This window comes from Haliotis rubra, unplaced genomic scaffold (genome assembly GCF_003918875.1).
Source record: "Haliotis rubra isolate DU_JTF1 unplaced genomic scaffold, ASM391887v1 Scf173, whole genome shotgun sequence".
Classification (NCBI taxonomy): Eukaryota; Metazoa; Mollusca; class Gastropoda; order Lepetellida; family Haliotidae; genus Haliotis; species Haliotis rubra.
The window spans coordinates 979713-1000935 of NW_025765703.1; the positions used below are offsets into that span (position 1 = coordinate 979713).

The following is a 21223-nucleotide window of genomic DNA, read 5'->3' on the forward strand; positions in this document are numbered from 1 at the left end:
CGAGAATCATACTAGAGTTGCAGCTGGACATCAAAGTCGATATTCCTACTATGTTCGTTTGTTTTGTTGATATACCTACAATATCGTTTTATCCATTGTGAAACGAGTATACGTTTGAATTCGGTAGTTGTAATCTATCTTCATTTCGTTTTTGTCACTACCTCTTGAATGAAGAGTTCGTATTTTCAATTAGATAGTCAAGAAAGCTACGTGAGAGTGGTTTGAAGAATTGAATATGTATATGTAGGACATCGAATTTCTTTCTTTGTAACTAACCAGTAAAGCAATTTCTACTGGACATCCTTATGAAGAAACGAGAACATTTACTTGGTATCATCTGACTTCTTATTGAAATAATTGCCTGTATTTCATAAACGTCTTAGACATAAAGTTCACAGCGACTTATTGCGACACAATTCCGACAATACGTTTCAGAACAGTGATTATTTTGGACTCATATTTACGCAGCCAGGAGATGTTTCAGTCCTGTATCTTAGATAAAGGTAGTGTTTAGGAATACTGTGAACAATGTTGTTGCACGCGCGCCACAAAGGGTTACCTCCCTTTAATGTTGTTCGCTACATTCAAATCGATCAACACTACAAACATATACTATCATACATCAAGAACTATCGTAACCATTAGTATATATCGCAGGGATATATCTGTATATCTTATTTCATATTAACTGATCCAATATTAGAAATAATGCATTTGCGACAACAACTTTACAACACGTACCCACAGGTTCACTTCCGGCATCTTTACCTGCATTGAACCCGAGAATTTGGAATTGTCTAGGGTAAAAAAATCACTTATTACATGGATTGATCGCATTGGCAGTGCTGTATTTTGTAGTTATTTTAAAGTGAATACATGTCTGTGATGTTCCTAGTCATACTGAAGGACCAGACAGTGAAACTGACCTAGTCACATGGTCAAGTATACACTATGAGTAATCCATAGGATCATAGCCCGTACATTGTCTATCGGACACCAAATGGTTGTATTACAGACGCGATTTATTAACTCATTTATTCACTGCAGTGTTCCAATGTATATATGTCTGTCGGTCTGTCTGTTTACACAAAAACAAAGATGCTCCACACTTGTCCATGTGAACCAGACAGCTTGTAAAACAGTTTCCTGCATGAACAAATATTTCAGCCACTGCACTTTTTCTCATCACCTTAATGTCTTGCCAACACTGGTGAAGGTGTCCTCCCATTCTTCAGAGAACCATTCTTTAGTGAGTCAGACACTTGAGTAGAGGGATTAATTACCCTCACCCCACAGCAATAATGGAACAGCTTAATTAGCCTACTAGTGCTCGGGAGAGTAGAGAGATTATTAAATGGAGATTCAACCTTTTAAACCATACTGAAGAGGCCACAGGTGAGGTCAGGTGAAATTGGGTTTAACGTCGTGCTTGAGAATATTTCGCTCATATGACGACGTGCATGCATGTGTATGTGTGGCTGCTTGTACTAGCCCAGACTGAAGCTGGTTTTATAGTGCTAGCCCACTGAGATACCATACTGCAGTGAAGCATGAATACCCCACTCATACACATTATACTGACTCTGAGCCAACCAGTCCTTGTTGTACCCATTAATGCCGAACGCCAGACAGGGACCAACAAGTACCATATTTTAACGTCTTTTGGTATGACGCCGTCGGGGATCGAACCCGCGACCTTCCGCTCTCCGGGCGGATGCTCTAACCACTACACCACGGAGGCAGTTGAAGAGGTCACAGGCATATAGTACATAAAACATACCTACATTTATATTCGCCCGAGTAGTAACTTTTACATTTTGTCAAATATTATTATTTTTCTTTCTTTGCAATGTTGCATGGAATATAAACATTGATAAATTCTGAAGTATTAAAATGTTTGTACTTGTTAGTAATGATATAAATTTAATAACGTTTGGATATCTATAAAAATGATTTGGTAAATACTTTTTTCTAAGCTCTGAGTACAAACAGGAAGAAAATGGTACTCATCCTTGACAGTATTTAAATCGCATAGTTGGCATAGTCTCTCTTGTCGAGTAATATTAGTATAACGTCCAGTTTCTATAAATAAATCATGAGATGAACATCGAAAACGTGATAATGCAACTCGGAACTTCTTTACTGTCATCTTAGAGAGGTACCACTCCAAACTTATTTGCGCTTTAAAAAGTTTGTAATAGAAACATTTGTTTGATAGTGACATGATAAAATTAGGGTAGCAGTTAATGTTTTGGTCAGACCATGCGTTACCAAAACCAGTTTTAAACAGCAATGTTTTATATTCGTTACCCAATTATTTTTTCCATGATTGTCATAAACTATCATCATATTTTAACACGTTTTGGGAAATCTATGTGCAGGCATGTTCAGCAATCTTAACCAGTATTTGATAGCCTTACTTGAGAAAATATGTGCAACGGGAACCTACCACATTCACCATAAACCATAACACTAAATGTACTTGTCTTAACGCCAAGAAGTCTTTTACAGACATATAAATGAACTGTTTCTATTACATCAAAACGTTGTAAGCCCCAGACTTCAGATCCATATAGAAGTATTGGTCCTATTTTAACATCAAATATTTTAAAAAGCTGCTTAATGAAACACTTCCTAAAGCATTTAACTGTCAATGTGGTTGTGTTCCCTTTCTCAACTGAAATACTTAACTGGGTTCTTCCATTTCTCTATCAAACAGCTTTCTCGATTGCTGTGCATTAGACCTTAATTGCTGTTTTAAGCCTGGTCAAAACACTGTACATAATATTTGGAACACCCTAGCATTGCCTTGTCTGCAGGTCCCCAAACTCTAAACAAAACTGACTTTGCCAGCAAGATATTTTAAAATGTTACTGATAGCAACCATTACTTACAATCTCGATCATAATGGTGATAGTCTCCCACTGACTTAATGTTATGATATTATGTTTTAATGCTGTATATGTCAATAAAAAATGAAAAACATTTGTAAACATTTTTTTTGTTCGACCCATATGACTAAGAACAAGGCCCTTCTGACTTTTTCCATCGGCCCATTTAACTTGGCACTTCTCGGCCCTTTGTCCTTCGACCCATTTGACTAGATCCCCTTCATGGGCCCACTAAGAGAGACTTTTGGAAAATCAGGAGCATGATGAGGGACAGGGAATCACAGAGAGTTCCTTGGTATTTGTCGTCTATCAATAGAATGACAGTGTTAACTGGATGATATCAAGTCCTGCACAAATTTGCTTGACATCTGTTTCATGGAAGTAGCTATCTTGATCTTGTTATCATTTATAACAAAACACTTACGGTAACAAAAGTATTGGTGATTGCTTTTGATGATTAAGTACTGGCATGTGTGTTATAGCAGTAATAGGTTTTGGTGTTTCCAAAAAGTCAGCATTTGTGTTTCTGTGCTATAACCATGATACATGGCTCCGAAACACAAAGGAACTAATGTTATGCAGACAGAACATGGATCACAGTGTAAGTTGGATTGTAGAGGCTCACTGCTGACCTTATGGTGTGATGGAAGTCACCTGATGGAAGTTAGGATCTATTTGATTTGAGAATGTAATCAGTTGTTCAGCCAGCAGCATGACTTCATTATGAATTGGTATGACAGAAGATTGCTGCTGTGTCTGCAGGTTATCACAAACATCGTAAAGAATGGCAGACGTGAAGAAGCTGGTGTATTCCATCCTGAAGTTCCTGGAGGACCAGAAGACGGCCGGGTCTTTGAGTGATGACGCTGTGGAGAGCGTGGAGGGTACGTGTACAACACTAGATCTTCTGGGGGGGGATTCTGTTTCCTATCATGCCTGACTCTTTCCCTCTCTATCTGTTACTTTCTCGCTATTCCGGCTTGGAGTTTGTCCCCATTACTGGGGTCGGGCTTGGTGATTGTGTTAGTGTTGTGTCATCACACACGCGTAACTAACGCTGTATTGTCAGGTCCAGAGTCAACGATGTACGAGTGTGTGAGTCAGTTTGATTTTTAGGCTGCCTTTAGCAATATTCCAGCAATATCACGGCGAGGGGACACCAAAAATGGGCTTCACACATTGTGCCCATGTGGGGAATGTGACCCAGGTCTGGAGCGTGACGAGTGAACACCTTAACCACTAGGCTACCCCACTGTCCGTCCAAAATATTTATGACCACTGTCACATAACTGGAACATTGCTGAATGCACTATTAAGCAAGAAACGCCCATGTAAACATATGATTGATGAGTGAAACATTGTGTTATACTGCTGGTATTATTCTTCACAGTTTCAATCCAGTGTCTTGAGTCCGCCTACAACCTCAACACTCGCAGTCAGGACATGGCTGCCAAATACAGTGTCAGCAAAAACCTCCTAGACATCTTCAATTCCCAACTGAAGTGTGAGGTAAGGTCTCATGTTTCCATGTTTCCATCAGTACTTCAATGAGCTGATGCAGTAGGGCCAGCAATCACCAATAATTACAGGAACCTTAGCAGCAGGGGCCGAGACCAGCAACAAAGTTTCTGTTGAGAGGGCAGAAAAGTTGTCTGCATGAACAATGACAAAAATATTAGTCAAATTCTAGATGGCGTTTTTGTGTGTCTGTACAACACTGTAATATCACTCACTCACCCAAACCCACCCACTCACTCACTGAGATTACAGAGTAGTGATTCTATGCTGTAGTTATGTTTTTCCTATTTGTTTCCAGCCTGACTCTGACTTTGCCAGCATGTCGTTGCATGAACCAACTCCACAGGAAAAGGAAGAGGCAGAGAGATTGAAAAACAAGGGTAAGAAGCCCTGTGTTGTATGTACTGGATTATGTCCCCCCTTCATTATGATCCACTGCAATACACTCATTACACTTTGTAATTCTAACGTTATGATGATAAGTCATTTCAAATTTACCCGTGAAGATCCAGTTTAGAATTGATCTTCAGTAACCCATGCTTGTCGTAAGAGGCGACTAATGGGATCAGGTGGTCAGGCTCGCTGACTTGGTTGTCACATGTCATCGTAGCATACATCGATGCTAATGCTGTTGATCACTGGATTGTCTGGTCTAGACTCGATTATTTACAGACCGCCGCCATATAGCTGGAATATTGGTGAGAGCAGCGTAAAACTAAACACGCTCACTCACTTCAAATCTGCTCATTTACCAGCCACATTCTCCTATGATGATAGGAGTGATTTAGATGGTGACATCATGGTGATGCTGTTCACAGAACACAATCTTTTCAAGTATTTCCATAAATAAGTGTAAGAAAGTTAGCTGAAGTTAAAAGGAAATGTTTTTCTCTTTCTATAATTTATTACTATATCTATATCAAGCTAAATCAATTCTGGTTGGAAATATGTTTTCTTTTGTTATACAAAAAGTAGTGTATAGTAACTTCTTTATTTCAGGTAATGATTTCATGAAGACGGAAAAGTTCTCTGACGCACTGGAGTGCTATTCAAAGGCTATCAAGATTGACTGCAAAAATGCTGTATATTTTTGTAACAGGTAATTCATCAGAGATACTTCCTTGTGTAGAATCAGATCAGTTGGACAGGCTAGATAACAACATGCTTTGTTCTTGGTTTGACTGGTGCAGTCTGGATGATTTAGATACGGCCATGATGTAGCTCGAATGTTGCAGAGTGTGGCTTTTTGAAACAAAGAGACAAACCAAAACATTACATAATAATGCTGCAGTCTAAGTAAACTCGACCTTCTACTAAGTAAACGCGACCTTCTTCAATGTTTTGTTAGACTCAGTATAGCAGTGTAACGAATAATACTGAGCGTAAGTTTACTTAGACTGAATAATGTTGATTGTTTTCCTGTCTCTAGGCAACCTGTTTCTCACTTCTTGGTAACACCCAATTGAATTCCACACTAGAGCCAAGAACCATGAATAGAATGAAAGCAACTGATACTATCTGCCCAGAATGTTCTATCTTTGATAATTAGGAAAATATACACAATACAACTACAATAATCACACAAAGAGTTACCTGTTTTAGATTTCCGTTATGATTGATCCATTTCAGTATATGTAGTCTCTGGCCGTTGCAAGCAGCATACAAGGGAGCCATCTCTGACTTAAGTTCAATACATGTAACTTAAACACATCTGTGTGGCCTAGTCCACACAGTTATTTTCAATCAGCTGTCTTATCACTGGTATGTTGCTGTGTGAGGCCAACACTAAACAAACATTATTAGTTTTTATTCTTCGGTGTATGACAACCATTTGTGTTTTGTCTTTCAGAGCCGCAGCATACAGTAAACTTGACAAGCACCAGCTTGCCATAGAGGACTGTAACCGGGCTCTCAATATAGACCCAGGATATAGCAAAGCCTATGGAAGACTAGGGTAGATATATGTTGATAATATTCTGTGTCTGTGATAGATCAGGGTAGCTAAATGTTGATAATCTTCAGTACCTGTGAAGGACTAGGATAGCTATGTATGTAGATGATAATTTGTAGCACCTGTAACAGGTTGGGGTATTTGAATATTGATAAGTAGTTACGTCAGTAAGTCATTTTCTGAACAAGTATGGGACATCACATTTTACGTCCAAACAAGGGAGATAACTAGGAATTTCTACACGCTGGATGTACATCTACCAATCAGCTACAAACCTTATCATGTGTGTGTTTGTGTATGCAGAATCGCCTACACAGCACTGAATGACCATGAAGGAGCCCGCGAATGCTACCGGAAGGCTCTGGAGCTGGACCCTGACAATCAGAGTTACCAAAATAACCTGGAGATCGCTGAGACCAAACTCAAGGAGGCCGCTGTCGGGGTGAGTTCTGCACAGTGGGAGCCATTAGTGACATTAGTTCAAAACTTCTGATTTAAAGTGATATTAAACACTGACTCATATATTACAAACTTGCATCATTTGAAAGTGTCAGAAGCAAAACCATCAAAAACTGAGTGATTTTCACAAGCCAAACAATCGTTGAGCCAATTGGGACCCAGGCACAAGGCATTCAGTTACCACTGCAGGTGTACAGGTCAGTCTGTGACAACTGCAGGTGTACAGGCTGGTATCTGATAACTGCAGGTGTACAGGTCAGTCTGTGACAACTGCAGGTGTACAGGTCAGTTTGTGACAACTGCAGGTGTACAGGTCAGTCTGTGACAACTGCAGGTGTACAGGTCAGTCTGTGATAACTGCAGGTGTACAGGCCTGTATCTGACAACTGCAGGTGTACAGGTCAGTCTGTGACAACTGCAGGTGTACAGGTCAGTCTGTGACAACTGCAGGTGTACAGGTCAGTCTGTGATAACTGCAGGTGTACAGGTCAGTCTGTGACAACTGCAGGTGTACAGGTCAGTCTGTGACAACTGCAGGTGTACAGGTCAGTCTGTGATAACTGCAGGTGTACAGGTCAGTCTGTGACAACTGCAGGTGTACAGGTCAGTCTGTGACAACTGCAGGTGTACAGGTCAGTCTCTGATAACAAGCTGTACAGGTCAGTTTGTGGTGGTACAGGTCAGTCTGATAACTGCAGGTGTATCAGTTTGTCAGTCTGTGACAACTGCAGGTGTACAGGTCAGTCTGTGATAACTGCAGGTGTACAGGTCAGTCTGTGACAACTGCAGGTGTACAGGTCAGTCTGTGACAACTGCAGGTGTACAGGTCAGTCTGTGATAACTGCAGGTGTACAGGTCAGTCTGTGACAACTGCAGGTGTACAGTTCCGTCTCATGTTGCTACAGCTGTATTAGCCTATCTGTAATGTTACAGAGTGGATTTGGAGCTGGTCCAGCTGGAGGTCTAGGCATGGACCTCGGGAGTATGCTAAACAACCCTTCACTAGTCAATATGGTGGGTATACACACTTTCAAACAGTGTCCTTTTGGCCCTTGCTACCTATGTGCTCTGTCTGTATTAATGTGTAGGTTTGATCCACAATACAATCAACAGCTGTCATGACTACTGTATTGTAATGTCCACTTCCTACTTTCTGAGCTGTTAAACTGTGGAACATTGACAATTTATAGGATTTACCATCTGTACATGTAGAGTTCTAGTTTTCTAATCCAAAACTCCAATTGAAAACAAATGTCAATTCCTCAAATTTTATTCCTCATGATTATGTGTTGAATATGAAGATTTGCAGATTAAAGATATTGAAGTTTGAAACTTGACTGAAATAACAAAACAAGGGATCATAAGTTTCAGTCCACAGTGAACATACAGAAAATGGCTGTCATTCGTTCACTGACAAAGTTACCTTCAAAAGCAACATATAAAAACTCAAAATTACCAAATAACATAATGCTAAATAATATAAAGATATAAGAATAATAGCATCATTGCAGGGTTAGGAAGTTAGTGTTGTTTTCACTAGTCTACACAAGTATTGATATGCTGGAGTGTTGCCGTCTGCCTGATGATAAACATGGCAGCCCATGAAGAACTGGTACTCCCTTCCGGTATTTTACTAGTCCCGGACAACAGACTTATGTTACTCCCTTCCTGTATTTTACTAGTCCCGAAACAGACTTATGTTACTCCCTCTGTATTTTACTAGTATTTTACTAGTCCCGACAACAGACTTATGTTACTCCCTTCCAGTATTTCACTAGTCCCGGACAACAGACTTATGTTACTCCCTTCCTGTATTTTACTAGTCCCGGACAACAGACTTATGTTACTCCCTTCCTGTATTTTACTAGACCCGGACAACAGACTTATGTTACTCCCTTCCTGTATTTTACTAGTCCCGGACAACAGACTTATGTTACTCCGTTCCTGTATTTTACTAGTCCCGGACAACAGACTTATGTTACTCCCTTCCTGTATTTCACTAGTCCCGGACAACAGACTTATGTTACTCCCTTCCTGTATTTTACTAGTCCCGGACAACAGACTTATGTTACTCCTTATGTTACTTCCTGTATTTTACTGGTCCCGACAACAGACTTATGTTACTCCCTTCCTGTATTTTACTAGTCCCGGACAACAGACTTATGTTACTCCCTTCCTGTATTTTACTGGTCCCGGACAACAAACTTATGTTACTCCCTTCCTGTGTTTTACTAGTCCCCGAAAACAGACTTATGTTACTCCCTTCTGGTATTTTACTAGTCCCGGACAACAGACTTATGTTACTCCCTTCCAGTATTTCACTAGTCACGGACAACAGACTTATGTTACTCCCTTCCTGTATTTTACTAGTCCCGGACAACAGACTTATGTTACTCCCTTCCTGTATTTTACTAGACCCGGACAACAGACTTATGTTACTCCCTTCCTGTATTTTACTAGTCCCGGACAACAGACTTATGTTACTCCGTTCCTGTATTTTACTAGTCCCCGAAAACAGACTTATGTTACTCCCTTCTGGTATTTTACTAGTCCCGGACAACAGACTTATGTTACTCCCTTCCTGTATTTTACTAGTCCCGGACAACAGACTTATGTTACTCCCTTCCTGTATTTTACTAGACCCTGACAACAGACTTATGTTACTCCCTTCCTGTATTTTACTGGTCCCGGACAACAGACTTATGTTACTCCCTTCCTGTATTTCACTAGTCCCGGACAACAGACTTATGTTACTCCCTTCCTGTATTTTACTAGTCCCGGACAACAGACTTATGTTACTCCCTTCCTGTATTTTACTGGTCCCGGACAACAGACTTATGTTACTCCCTTCCTGTATTTTACTAGTCCCCGGACAACAGACTTGTATTTTACTAGTCCCGACTTATGTAACTCCCTTCCTGTATTTTACTAGTCCCGACAACAGACTTATGTTACTCCCTTCCAGTATTTTACTAGACCCGGACAACAGACTTATGTTACTCCCTTCCTGTATTTTACTAGTCCCGGACAACAGACTTATGTTACTCCCTTCCTGTATTTTACTAGTCCCGAACAACAGACTTATGTTACTCCCTTCCTGTATTTTACTAGTCCCGGACAACAGACATGTTCAGTCCCATTTGTCATTATAAGGACACTCTTATATTGGTACTGAGGTGTGAGTGGAAGTATCTGCAGACCATGTGAATGCTGGTCATGTATGTTCTCACCATATTGTTGTGGTGTTGCAGGCAGCGTCCCTGATGTCCAATCCACAGATGCAGCAGATGTATGTACCACCTTTGTAATCTCCCTACACCTGTAGCAGTACAATCTGTACACTGTGTAACCAATGTCATCTTTGATACGCCACTTTTGTCTTGACTCTATGTAAACTGCTCCCTTTTTAATCTTTGCTGTTCAGCAAATGTTTTCTGTGGAACAATAACCTCAATCATTGTGGACTGGAATGAGGAGAGGTTAATCTCATGTAATGAGTAACCTCTCCTTGTGCCAGGAAGTGCAGGTTGAGTTTAAGTCCTTGATTCATGTGTATGATGTTTTAATTTAAGCACTATCCACTGAAGGGTCAGATAGTGTGACCTGTGCCAGACACAAGATATGAGTGCAGTGTTTTCCAAGCTGCCTATATCCATCTTGCCAATTGTCACTCTTATTGGTAACACCCTTTAAACCATAAAAGAAATGTTGAACTGCAAAATGATGTTGCCCCCACATTCAAATTATTGTTCTCAGCCTTTTAAGCATGAACTGTTTGGTGATCTGTGTTCCTTCGCCACTCTGTGAATGTTTCCTGTCTGATTCTACACAGGATGGCTGGGATGTTGTCCGGGGGTGGAGCCGGCCGTGAACCTCCCATGGGCGGTCAGGGAGGTCAGGCACCGGGGCCAGTGCCAGGGCCAGGGTCAGGGCCAGGGCAAGAACAGGGTCTGTCGTCTTTACTACAGGCGTGAGTATTATTGTAGCTACCTGTGATGGATACTTTTAAGAAAATGTTCAAAGCCATTTAGGGAAATAAATATATTATTAACGTATTTGAATTAGACTTATCATGCATTCTGAATGGTTCTGCAGTTTGTACAATATGTATAGAAATCATGTATATATTGTGTTTATACCGAGCTTATTTCATTGTCACTGAGGAAGAAGCATGCTGTAGGTTTCACCCAAGTCACTTCAGGCCTCGCACTCATGTCATGCTCACATACCTTTATACATCTGAAATGTGGTTGAACAGCAGCATTAAACATGTCCTACCCAGTTCACTCATCTAACTGTTAGTCTATGATGGTGCCAGTTAGGATTCCGTCAGGATCTGAAGTCGCAACCCTTTAGTGATGCAGTATTGAGCTGAGTTGTATTCAGGGCTCCAGATAATTTTTCAACATAGGGAGTACGTATTCCTTATTTTTTCAATACAGAAAATGCACTGGAAAGTACTGGAAAACAATAAGAGTACATCACTCTTCTTCTTCAACCATGTGTGGAAACGTGCTGTAGGCTAAGTTGAATCAAACTTTCTGGCCTCTGACCTCTGCCCCACTCCATAGCAGGACCTGTCAATCATCTCAATAGCGTGCAGATCGCTCCGATGATCACCTGACAGCCTGCCCTTGTCATTCTCTTTCTTGTCGCCCACTGCTGTGGACGTGTGTTATGCTCTGTCTGCCACTCGTCTCTACTTTTTATCATGAGGGAAGTAATTGGTCTTCTCGGCAGAGATAACACTGTGACAATTACAGAAGTTTTTGTTTTCCTGTCACTGATCCTCACACACTGTACGTTGATTGTATCGGAAGGTGTGACAGGCCTCACCGCTGCTAGTATTGTGCCAATTTGGACGATGAAGCATTCGAAGTGAGATGGTCCGTGTTAAACAGCTCGCCATTTATCACCATTACCGGACGAAGATTTCTCGATCCAGCATCAGATTCCTAAACTCAGCGAGAATTACGTTTGGTATTCCGACCCAAACTTTGAGTCCAGTGTCGGGACAGGGTGACTCCCCCTACTCGGCAGTGAACTTCATACTTCATCGTCACAGTCCCGATTGACAGTTCTACTGTAGTGACTTTTCTCAAACACCTGATACGGCATTGTCAGCGCCTACTGGCAATGTGTTTCCAATTTTCTGTATCGGCATTTAACTTACCTACAATGATTTATTGTAGTGCGAGCATGTCTACGTCGATCCCTCCAACTCCAGTGATGATATCAAGTTCAACAATCCCTGTTGGTTCGGCGTTTTCCGTCTAGTGTGCACCGCTTTCATTCGGTGTTACGCTCCAGTGCGTCGATTATACATGTATGGGTCGAGTGTACTCCAGTGCGTCGCTCTCACACAATTCGACGCTCCAGGGCGGATCTACTACAGTACGCTTTTGTTTGGTTCGTCACTGCAGGTCAGAGCGTCGATTCAGTTCGGTACGGTACCAGAGTGTCATCATGACTTTGTTGCTAGTTCGCACCTTCAGTGACTTTCTCTACTGCGAGTCTACCTTCAACACTACTTCCAACTTCAGTGTTGATGCCTCATTCTACAGTTTACCGGTGCCCAGCTTGGCTTTGGGGTTACGCTTCCTGCTTCTGTGGTGTTCACGTACGGACAGTGCGTTCACTCCAGTGCAGTGTTTTTATTCAGTTCGGCGCTTCAGAGCGCACATTTAGTTTTTATTGGCTCGTCTCTACACACCAATGCGCCGCTTTGTCCCTATTCGGTGCTTTCATTCAGTTCGGTGCTTCAGAGAGTACCTTTGGTTTTTGATTGGCTCGTCTCTACACACCAATACGCCGTTTTCAGTCCAGTGCGACGCTTTGCCCCAAAGCGCCGATCGTATCCAGAGTGACGTTTTACTCCAGTGTGCCGCTCGCTAATGTATCAACGCTTCCATCCAGTGCGATGCTTCCAGTTAGTGCATCGTTTCTGCTGGTTGTACAGAAGTAGTAGGTATGTCAGTAGAGCAGGCCTCTACATTACGGCGACGATTGACGATCCCGGATCTTTAAGATTCCTTCGTCATCTACCTTCCGATCTTCACCTTGGATGAATGATTCAATTCAACGACTCTACCCTTCGACGCAGATGTCAGCTCTACAACCACCCGATTTGACATACCTGTCCAGAACTTGTTGATGTAAAGGAAGGGTGATGAGGTTGACGAAACAGGCCATAATTACACCCAGAGTTACACCATAACGCTGCTACGAGTAGTCTGTAGTAACAAGACTCAGTGAAGCGTCGTAAATATTCCTGAATATCTAGCTGGTCTAGTATGCACAGTTTCTGCGTGTGGTACCAACAGTGAGGTTTTGTCAAGTAGCTAGCGTCCATTAACCCGGATTTTATGGGACTCGCCTGGTTAACTGAAGACAGTGGTGTCCGTTTTTTTGTCACTATTGCAAATGGCGGACTACTGTTTGTTTACTGGAGACTTTTGATGATTAGAGTGACACTAGAAGTGTCCTGACTAACTTGTCTTGGTCCCACGAAGCGGATAACTATCCCAGCCTTAATTGCCAGTGATGTTGGACGGTGCCATTCCCAGTAAGAGTGACTATGTCGAGTTTCGTCAGTCAGCCGAGAGATACTCAGTTTTCTATATTATATTAGTGTAAGCCCTCAGTCCAGAGGTCACTGCAGCTATGTCCGGACGGCCCACAGGCATCGATTTTACTGCCTTCGTCTCCCTTACGACCACTCCTGGGATCACCAGTCTTGTACCTCCGCCATTCCATCAACTTTACGAATGTTCCGGCAGATTGAAGATCCCAATGCACTACCTTCTCTCACTCCATCTGGCGGACCAACACTTCATTTGGCGAACGTTCCTGCGATCACCGATTGCACAACCTTCATCACCTTCAGAACACTAAAGATCACAGCTTATCAATCTCTTGTAAGATCGGTACTGGAATATTGCTCAACTTTATGACACCCCTACCATCAAGTCGACATTACAGCTCTTTATAGAGTACAGCGTCGAGCAGCCAGATTTATAACATCAGTCTATTCCCAGACTAGTAGTGTCGCTAAGATGCTAGAAGACATTGGCTTAAAACCACTCAAAGAATGACGCAGGGAACAAGGACTACTACTTTACAAGATAATGAATGGGCTAGTGGCACTACCACCGATCAACTTTGATCCCCAACACCACCAGAACCGGGAACATTATACACCAAACTTTAAACACATGCAGTGTAACACAGAGACATTGAAGCAATCTTTCTACCCAAGGATAATAAAGACAGGGACTTACTCCCTGACAGGGCAGTACAGGCACCTAGTTGTGATTTTTTCACAATTCATTCAAGACTAACCAGTGCATGGGCACCACCCAACCCCTCGTGTGTTGATCGTTCCTGCCTCTAGCGCTCCATCCCCATCTCCAGTGGTGGATGGACGAATTGAATGTCTGCAGAGGAGTTTATTTAAGGCCGTTCGTCCCGACTCACCACCTGTATGTGCACGCATCTCTACACGGGTGGAGGGCTCACTTTCTCGATCAGCAGGTGGCGGGGCGGTGGTCTCTCGCAGATTGCGCCTACTATATCAACATTCTAGAGCTCAGGGCAGTGATTCTATCCATCACTCACTGGCAAGAACTTCTACGATCGATTTCTCTCATGGTCCGGTCAGACAATGCAGCAGTTCACAGGGTCTCCTCAACTCCTGCAGTGGACACAACAGTTCTTCCAGTTGGTGGACAATCTCTGTTCGAGCCAACCATATTTCTGGTGTGAAGAACGTGATTGTGGATTCTCTGTGTCGGCCGATTCGTCCCTCTCCGACAGAGTGGAAGCTACATCCACAGGTGTTCCAGACCTTCTTGGATCTATTCGCCACCCGCTTTAACCACCAGCTGCCTCTATTCGTGTCTCCGATTCCGGACCCTCTTGCTTGGGGTCAAGATGCTCTAGCCATCCCTTGGGACGACCTAAACGCGTACCCGTTTCCACCAGTGGCCCTATTTCGACGCATTCTACTGAAACTGCGCACAACTCAGCGGATAAAACTGCTTTTGGTCGCACCCTGATGGCCGGCCAGAAGTTGGTTTGTAGATCTACAAGAAATGGCCGATCCAGAGCCTGTACCACTTCCCGATCGTGTCGATCTCCTGGTTCATCTGCACTCCGATCAGCTGCATTGGTCTCCGCTTACACTCCATCTTCACGTTTGGCGTATCTACATAAGTTGGTAACGTCTAAGGGATATCTTAAGCGAGTCGCTACTGCCATCACTACAGGGCATCGTACCTCCACTAGATCACTCCATGATGACCAGTGGAGAATTTTGAAGCGTACTGCAGGACGAAGGGTATAGCATCTCCCACTACGGTGTCACCACAGATGGTTGCGGAGTACCTTCAACATCTTCGAACCTCCAGGAAGCTTAAGGGTTCTACACTGTCTACCTACCTGGCTGCTCTTAACACCGTTATTGCACCAGCCTCGGGTGTGAAGGTGTCTACAGTTCCTGAGCTCCAATCTCTCCTCGGATCTTTTAAACTTGCTGATCAGTCCCGGAAGTTCCGACCACCGGCTTGGGACCTTTCCGTTGTGCTTTATCATCTTACGTCAGCGGACTATGAACCTTTGGAGGAGAAGGACTTTGAACATGTCTCCTTTAAGACCTTCTTTGTCACTACTTTGGCTACTGCTGCCTGCATTTCCGAGCTACACGCCTTCGACATTTCTCGGGTGCGTTTTGAGAGGTCAAGACATGCTAAAGTATTCCTTGGGTTGAGATGGGACTTTGTTGCCATGAATCAACTACCAGGTCAGCCGGACCGCACGTTTACGATCCTGCTGCTTCTAAGAACCGACGCAGGGTGCGCAAGAGACTCTTCATCCCGTTGTCTACTGCCTCTACCTCAGAAGTCTTGCACTAATTTGGCGTTCTGGGTGAGATCCACTATCCTGCGTGCCTAAACTTATGCAGACCTTCTTCCACCATCGACGGCAAATCCTCACGAGACCTGGGCCTTAGCCTCTACCATGGCGCTCCATCGGAACTGCTCCATTACAGCCATCATGGAGGGCTGCTTTTGGAGATCGGGCACAGTCTTTGCCTCACACTATCTCCGAGATCTCTCAGTTACGGACGTGGAAGATCTGCACCAGTTTGGTCCTTTGGTCCTGGCCCAACAGCTGTCATCGACCCGTGCTCGCAGATAAGAAGCAATCCTTCCTTGCGTCAGTCTTGCTCTGTACCTAATAGAAGATATCGATGTCATCCATATCTTGGTACTGTTTTTGTTTGGGCATAGACCACCTCACCTAGGGAACTAGGGCGTGTCTGCACTGTCATAGATATGACTCGATAGACTGAGAGGCCAGTCTTGTGCTACATGCAGAGGTGGTTAACACTCCGCTTACTGACCTCTACTCTTCGAGCAATCACATCAGTGAAGTGTTGATTTCCGATTACCTGCGTGGTTTTCAAAGCGTTCCGCTCCTAAGTCCTTTCTCGTCTCTGGGAGGGAGATTGGTACTGAACGTTAAACAAGTTGAGCAACCGGTTATTCCCTCTTTCACCGTCTCCAGCGTGTCTGTGGGGGGTAGTTCCGAAGCAGGGACTGGCCAGATTAAGGTCTTCAACTTTAATTCACTGGGGTCACTTGATAAATCGCGGGGAGACAGGGTCTACTTGCCAAACTGCGTCCTCTGTTTCTCAAAAGTTGCAGCTGAAAACCACATTAATTTGGGAGCGCCCACTCCCTAGAGTTTTTGTGCTGTGTAAGCCAAGGGGTTATCTGAAGCAACCCATCACAAGTTCGGAGTTAGCATATAAGGAGTTGTGCTTTCTCCTGGCCTCCTTGTGTTATGCGACCTCATGGTTGTAGAGTTGACACAGGGTAATCTGCGGCCCGCCTTCCAACCGTGGGATAATGCATACCGTGAGATAGGATAAGTTTCAAAATTTGGAAATTTTAACATAAATTGTATATTTATATACTTATCCTGTCTCACGCAATGGAGGCCCACCCGACCTGCCCCACATCACAGATTACTGGAAGCTCCAAGATGAGAATGACAAGGGCAGGCTGTCAGGTGTTTATTGGAGCGATCTGCACGCTATTGAGATGATTGACAGGTCCTGCTATCGGAGTGTGGGCAGTGGTCAGAGGCCAGAAAGTTTGATTCTACTTAGCCTACAGCACGTTTCCACACTTGGTCGAAGAAGAAGAGAGGTGCATAGTGTGAGATAGGATAAGTATATAAATATACAATTTATGTTAACATTTCCAAATTTAGAGTACTGAATGGAATTTAATGGAGTATGAGTAATCTTGTGTTTCGTTTCATATATGCACCACAACATTGTTACTCTTGTGTAAACAGGTCAATAAACAATAAACCAATACTTTTTCAGATAAATACGTGTGTAAATGAACTTAAGACTGTACACCATTGCTGTGGTGCGTATCTGCTACGTTTTCAAAATTATTTCCTACCGTATCGTGCATATTTTTTATCCGTACATATGCCGATTCGGCCCTTATCTGTATCCCTGGTGTGACGAGTTTGTTGTTCCTGTAGGGGCCAGGCGCTAGCGTCACAGATGCAGCAGCAGAATCCAGAGTTGGTGGCCCAGCTCCGCGCTCAGATGAACCAGCAGCAGCAGCCATCACAGAACACGTACTCAGGTCAGTCAGGGGTCAACTTATGGCGTGATTAAACCCAAGACCACCATAATAAGTTTGTATTTGGATTGGATGTAAATGTGAAGGGGCTTGCATGAGCGAAGCCACTGCAAGTTAATTAAGGGTTTAAAATGATCCTGTAGGGTGATGATAAGGAGACCAGTTCAAATAAATCTTTAAGGAAAAAGTTTCATGATATTTTTATGCTTTTTTGCAGATCCTTCAGATCCAAAATGACGGCATTTTCTTGTCCCATATTGGTTGCAAGAGTTGAATCCTGAGATCATCATCCATCACATTACTCAACCATTGATTACCATGTCCATAAGGCTGTGTGTGCGTTACGACAGTTATACAGCCCATCACACACACAGCCAGCCAGCCAGCCAGCCAGCACTGCAGTCCACCGTATACACCCCTACTGCAGGAGCAGCAGCCCAGTGTATTCAGCTTATGTCATATCCCTGTCGACACCCTCGGCTGCTTGTATGGATCGAAATGATGGCATCGCTTTGGCTGCCTGTAATTTGTGTAATGTCGAGTGATGTGGACATTTGGATGCGCTTTTAGTTGCAAAATACATACCACGGAAATTTGAGTGTAAATAGCATTTAGTTTGATAACATGTTGTTAATACAAGCCATGTTTTGCCTTGGTTTGCTAACTAAGTCTTGTTTTGATACTATTGTGGATCCCTGTGAAAACCCCACAAAAGTTCGCCTTGGTTTGTCAAAATGGATAATGATAATATTGCTGAAATGATCCACTTGTACGGTCCACCTAATCTCAATGATGACAGTGTCAGTACTATTTATTTCAGTTTTCTAGGTACTGACCTAATTGTTATCTCTTGTTAATGTGAATCCCATCATTAGTTTTATTAAAGATACACCTCTTCAAAAAGTGATGTTTTTCTAAATGTTAATATTTGTTTCCTCTCTTATGTAAAAATAAAAGTAGATTTGTGCGATATATGTCTGAAATTTGTATATTGTTAGCATACAGTACAAACCACTGGGACATCACTGTTTGTAACACTAGTCAACCTATCAAAAACATCCTTGTCTTGTAAGTTGGTGAATAGCTGTTGCCATGGTAACATCATGCATATACGCATACATAGTATGTATCACATTGTGGTGTTTGTATATTTGTGAATAAAGCATTGATAATGACCAGATATTATTGGTGTAGGTACTTATGTCTGTTTAAAGTTATCAAGTTTAAAATTACACGACAGAGATGGTTGTTAATAGCCAGAACTGGCAAGGTTAGAAATCAGGAGCTCTTTAAATTTCTGCTTACAGTTCCATCTCACACTTGGCTTGACCACTTGGCCTGAATGTCTTGTGTGAATGTTGCAAGGTCCACAGCTGTTGATAGGCAGTTAATTATACCAGAGACAGTTCGTAGTAATGGTCACAGGTACTGTGTCTAGGCCTCTTTCCATTGGACAATCTTCATGCTGAGACGATAATACCTCCCATTCTGTAACATAGATGTACAGTCCTGGGGAAACCCCTGGGAATTCCCCTTGACAAGGAATATATATAAGACAGCTGTACTTGACCAATTTGACGCCTTCTCGGACTTTGTGTTAATTAGTTGTAGGTGTAAATACCATTGCCTCCCCTCTGTACAGTAACATGTAAAGCTGGCAACTATCTGCTGATCAGTTCAGGTTCTCTGTGTAGCCATTATCACCATCATCTGTCTTAACATCTCAGCATCAACACCTTTCTGGAATAATGTGGCTCCACTGGTAGGTTATGGCTGCAGCTCACAGGTTGTGTTGCAAATGGCTAGCAAATATTCAGGATATTTAAGGGAAATACAATGCCCTGAAAAATTGTGGATGATTTGATGTAATGCAAGGAAATTTCTCTCTGAACTCCTACATATAAGCTGTTTTACACAATCTGCGATATCGACAGGTGGAACTTGATTACAGACAGAGTACTGTGTATTCATACCATGTGTAGTGTGTATGTTTAAAAGATGTATTCTACCTCATCAGACTATAACAACGGAATACATGAAAGTATTAGAATAGTTGCAGTTGTTGAGTATAGAGCAGGGAACCATAATTTGTCATCCAAGACCGGCTTCCATATAATAATGCTTTACAAACCATTGTGATGTCATCACTTACTGTGCCATCACAATCAAATTACATCACTTGTCTGTATACAACAGAGGCTTGTTTGCAGTACTTTTTCAGACAACTTTTTACTATTTACGAAAATAATTTTTTTTATTGACTTAGGATAATTTAAATCTTACCCCTGTGACCTTTAATGCCATATGTCAACCCTTGCTGGTAACATGATTCATGCAGATACATGTTTTAAACCTTTATCAGCTCAGGTTGTGGGTGAGATTCTGTATATCAGACAAACATCTGACCTTATGTGTGACCACATTGGTAAGACTTGACACTGACAGCAAGAACAACCGTCACAATATTACATCAGTACCGGCTGTATCCCTTGGTGAGATTTATCATCTCATTTGTGTCTTACAGTCAATATTTGCTATTCTAGTTTATTATCCACAGTTTGACGTATTGGAAATTCATACAAAGACTTTGATAAATGGTAAACAAGTTTAGATATATATATATTCAATGGCTGGTTATCCTAGAGTGCCTTCTGTTAGCTTCACTCACATTAGGACTGGATGAGTGTGTCCTGGCACATTGTCCATTGTGTCATCATTCTTAATTTGGTCTAGAGAACAAGCTGTGTCAAACCATGTGTCTTGTAGTTTTAATATCACTTTTATTACATGCTACTGCCACAGACTTTCAGCTGCACCTCTAAATGTTTGTTATGTAATATTCAATTGGCTATATTAGACTGCAGACTGCAGTATCAGAATGGTAGAAGCATCAACAAGGTAACAGATGAAAATGTCAAAGATTAAGCTTATGTTTCCTGAAATTTCAGTGAGGAACATTTACTCTCTGAGGTCATGAATTCCTGTAAGTATTAACATATAACATGTCAGTGTAATTGGTAAAGGTGAGCTACAGACCCTTTGTCTCCACCACAACCTATGTTTGACTTTGATCAGCGTGTGTGTATTTAATAATGACAAGACCTTTCTTGATACAGCTGGAGCACCTCAGTCGACGTTACTGCCTATATAACTTGAATAAATATTGATAAGACTTATTACAAAGTTCAGCGTGAAATTATCCAGTCATATAATCCAGAAAATTTTGAACATTATCTTTTCAAAAAACATAAAGGAACTGGTTGACTCAGGATCGGAGGTGCTGCAAGTTGCTATGCAGCGTTGCAGCCTTTACTTTATGCTGCTAAAGCATTCCGAGTCCAGCTTCACCGTGTGTGTTTCTTGGTCAGTCAACGCCATACTTCCTCTCCCTCTTTGGTGATACGTGTGACATTAACTACCATGTTTCCTTCAACCTTATATGCTTGATGTTACTGATGATCCTCCGGTAGTGCTCCCTATCAAGTTAACCATGTTAACCAAACATGTGAGAACTGCTTCGCTTTGTGCTTTTCCTCTCACATCTCGGGGCAGCGTAGTGGTTAAAGCGTTCGTTCGTCACGCCGAAGACCCGGGTTCGATTCCCAACATGGGTACAATATGTGAAGCCCATTTCTGGTGTCCCCCCACCTTGATATAGCTGGAATATTGCTAAAAGCGGCGTAAAACTAAACTCACTCACTCACTCTCATATCTAGCTGACACACAACTGGAATTAA

At 42.4% G+C, this 21223-nt stretch overlaps 1 protein-coding gene across 1 annotated transcript; it reads left to right on the forward strand.

The window, feature by feature from the left end:
• Positions 1–693: 693 nt before the first annotated feature.
• LOC124272797 (small glutamine-rich tetratricopeptide repeat-containing protein alpha-like) lies at positions 694–18668 on the forward strand. Its single transcript, XM_046708010.1, has 12 exons — positions 694–802; positions 3654–3775; positions 4282–4400; positions 4708–4789; positions 5409–5508; positions 6259–6363; positions 6664–6802; positions 7753–7833; positions 10071–10108; positions 10652–10789; positions 17383–17489; positions 17704–18668. Exons 2-12 carry the CDS (start codon positions 3676–3678, stop codon positions 17721–17723), a joined length of 1029 nt encoding a protein of 342 aa, XP_046563966.1. The 5' UTR covers positions 694–802; positions 3654–3675; the 3' UTR covers positions 17724–18668.
• Positions 18669–21223: the final 2555 nt, after the last annotated feature.

What these genes read in the sequence shown, in the direction of transcription:
- LOC124272797 (XM_046708010.1), top strand. Translation starts at nt 3,676, where the DNA reads ATGGCAGACGTGAAGAAGCTGGTGTATTCCATCCTGAAGTTCCTGGAG. An exon ending in GCTGTATATTTTTGTAACAG is followed by an intron (nt 5,509 to 6,258) that starts GTAATTCATCAG and finishes TTTGTCTTTCAG; the next exon opens with AGCCGCAGCATACAGTAAAC. An exon ending in ATCACAGAACACGTACTCAG is followed by an intron (nt 17,490 to 17,703) that starts GTCAGTCAGGGG and finishes GCTTTTTTGCAG; the next exon opens with ATCCTTCAGATCCAAAATGA.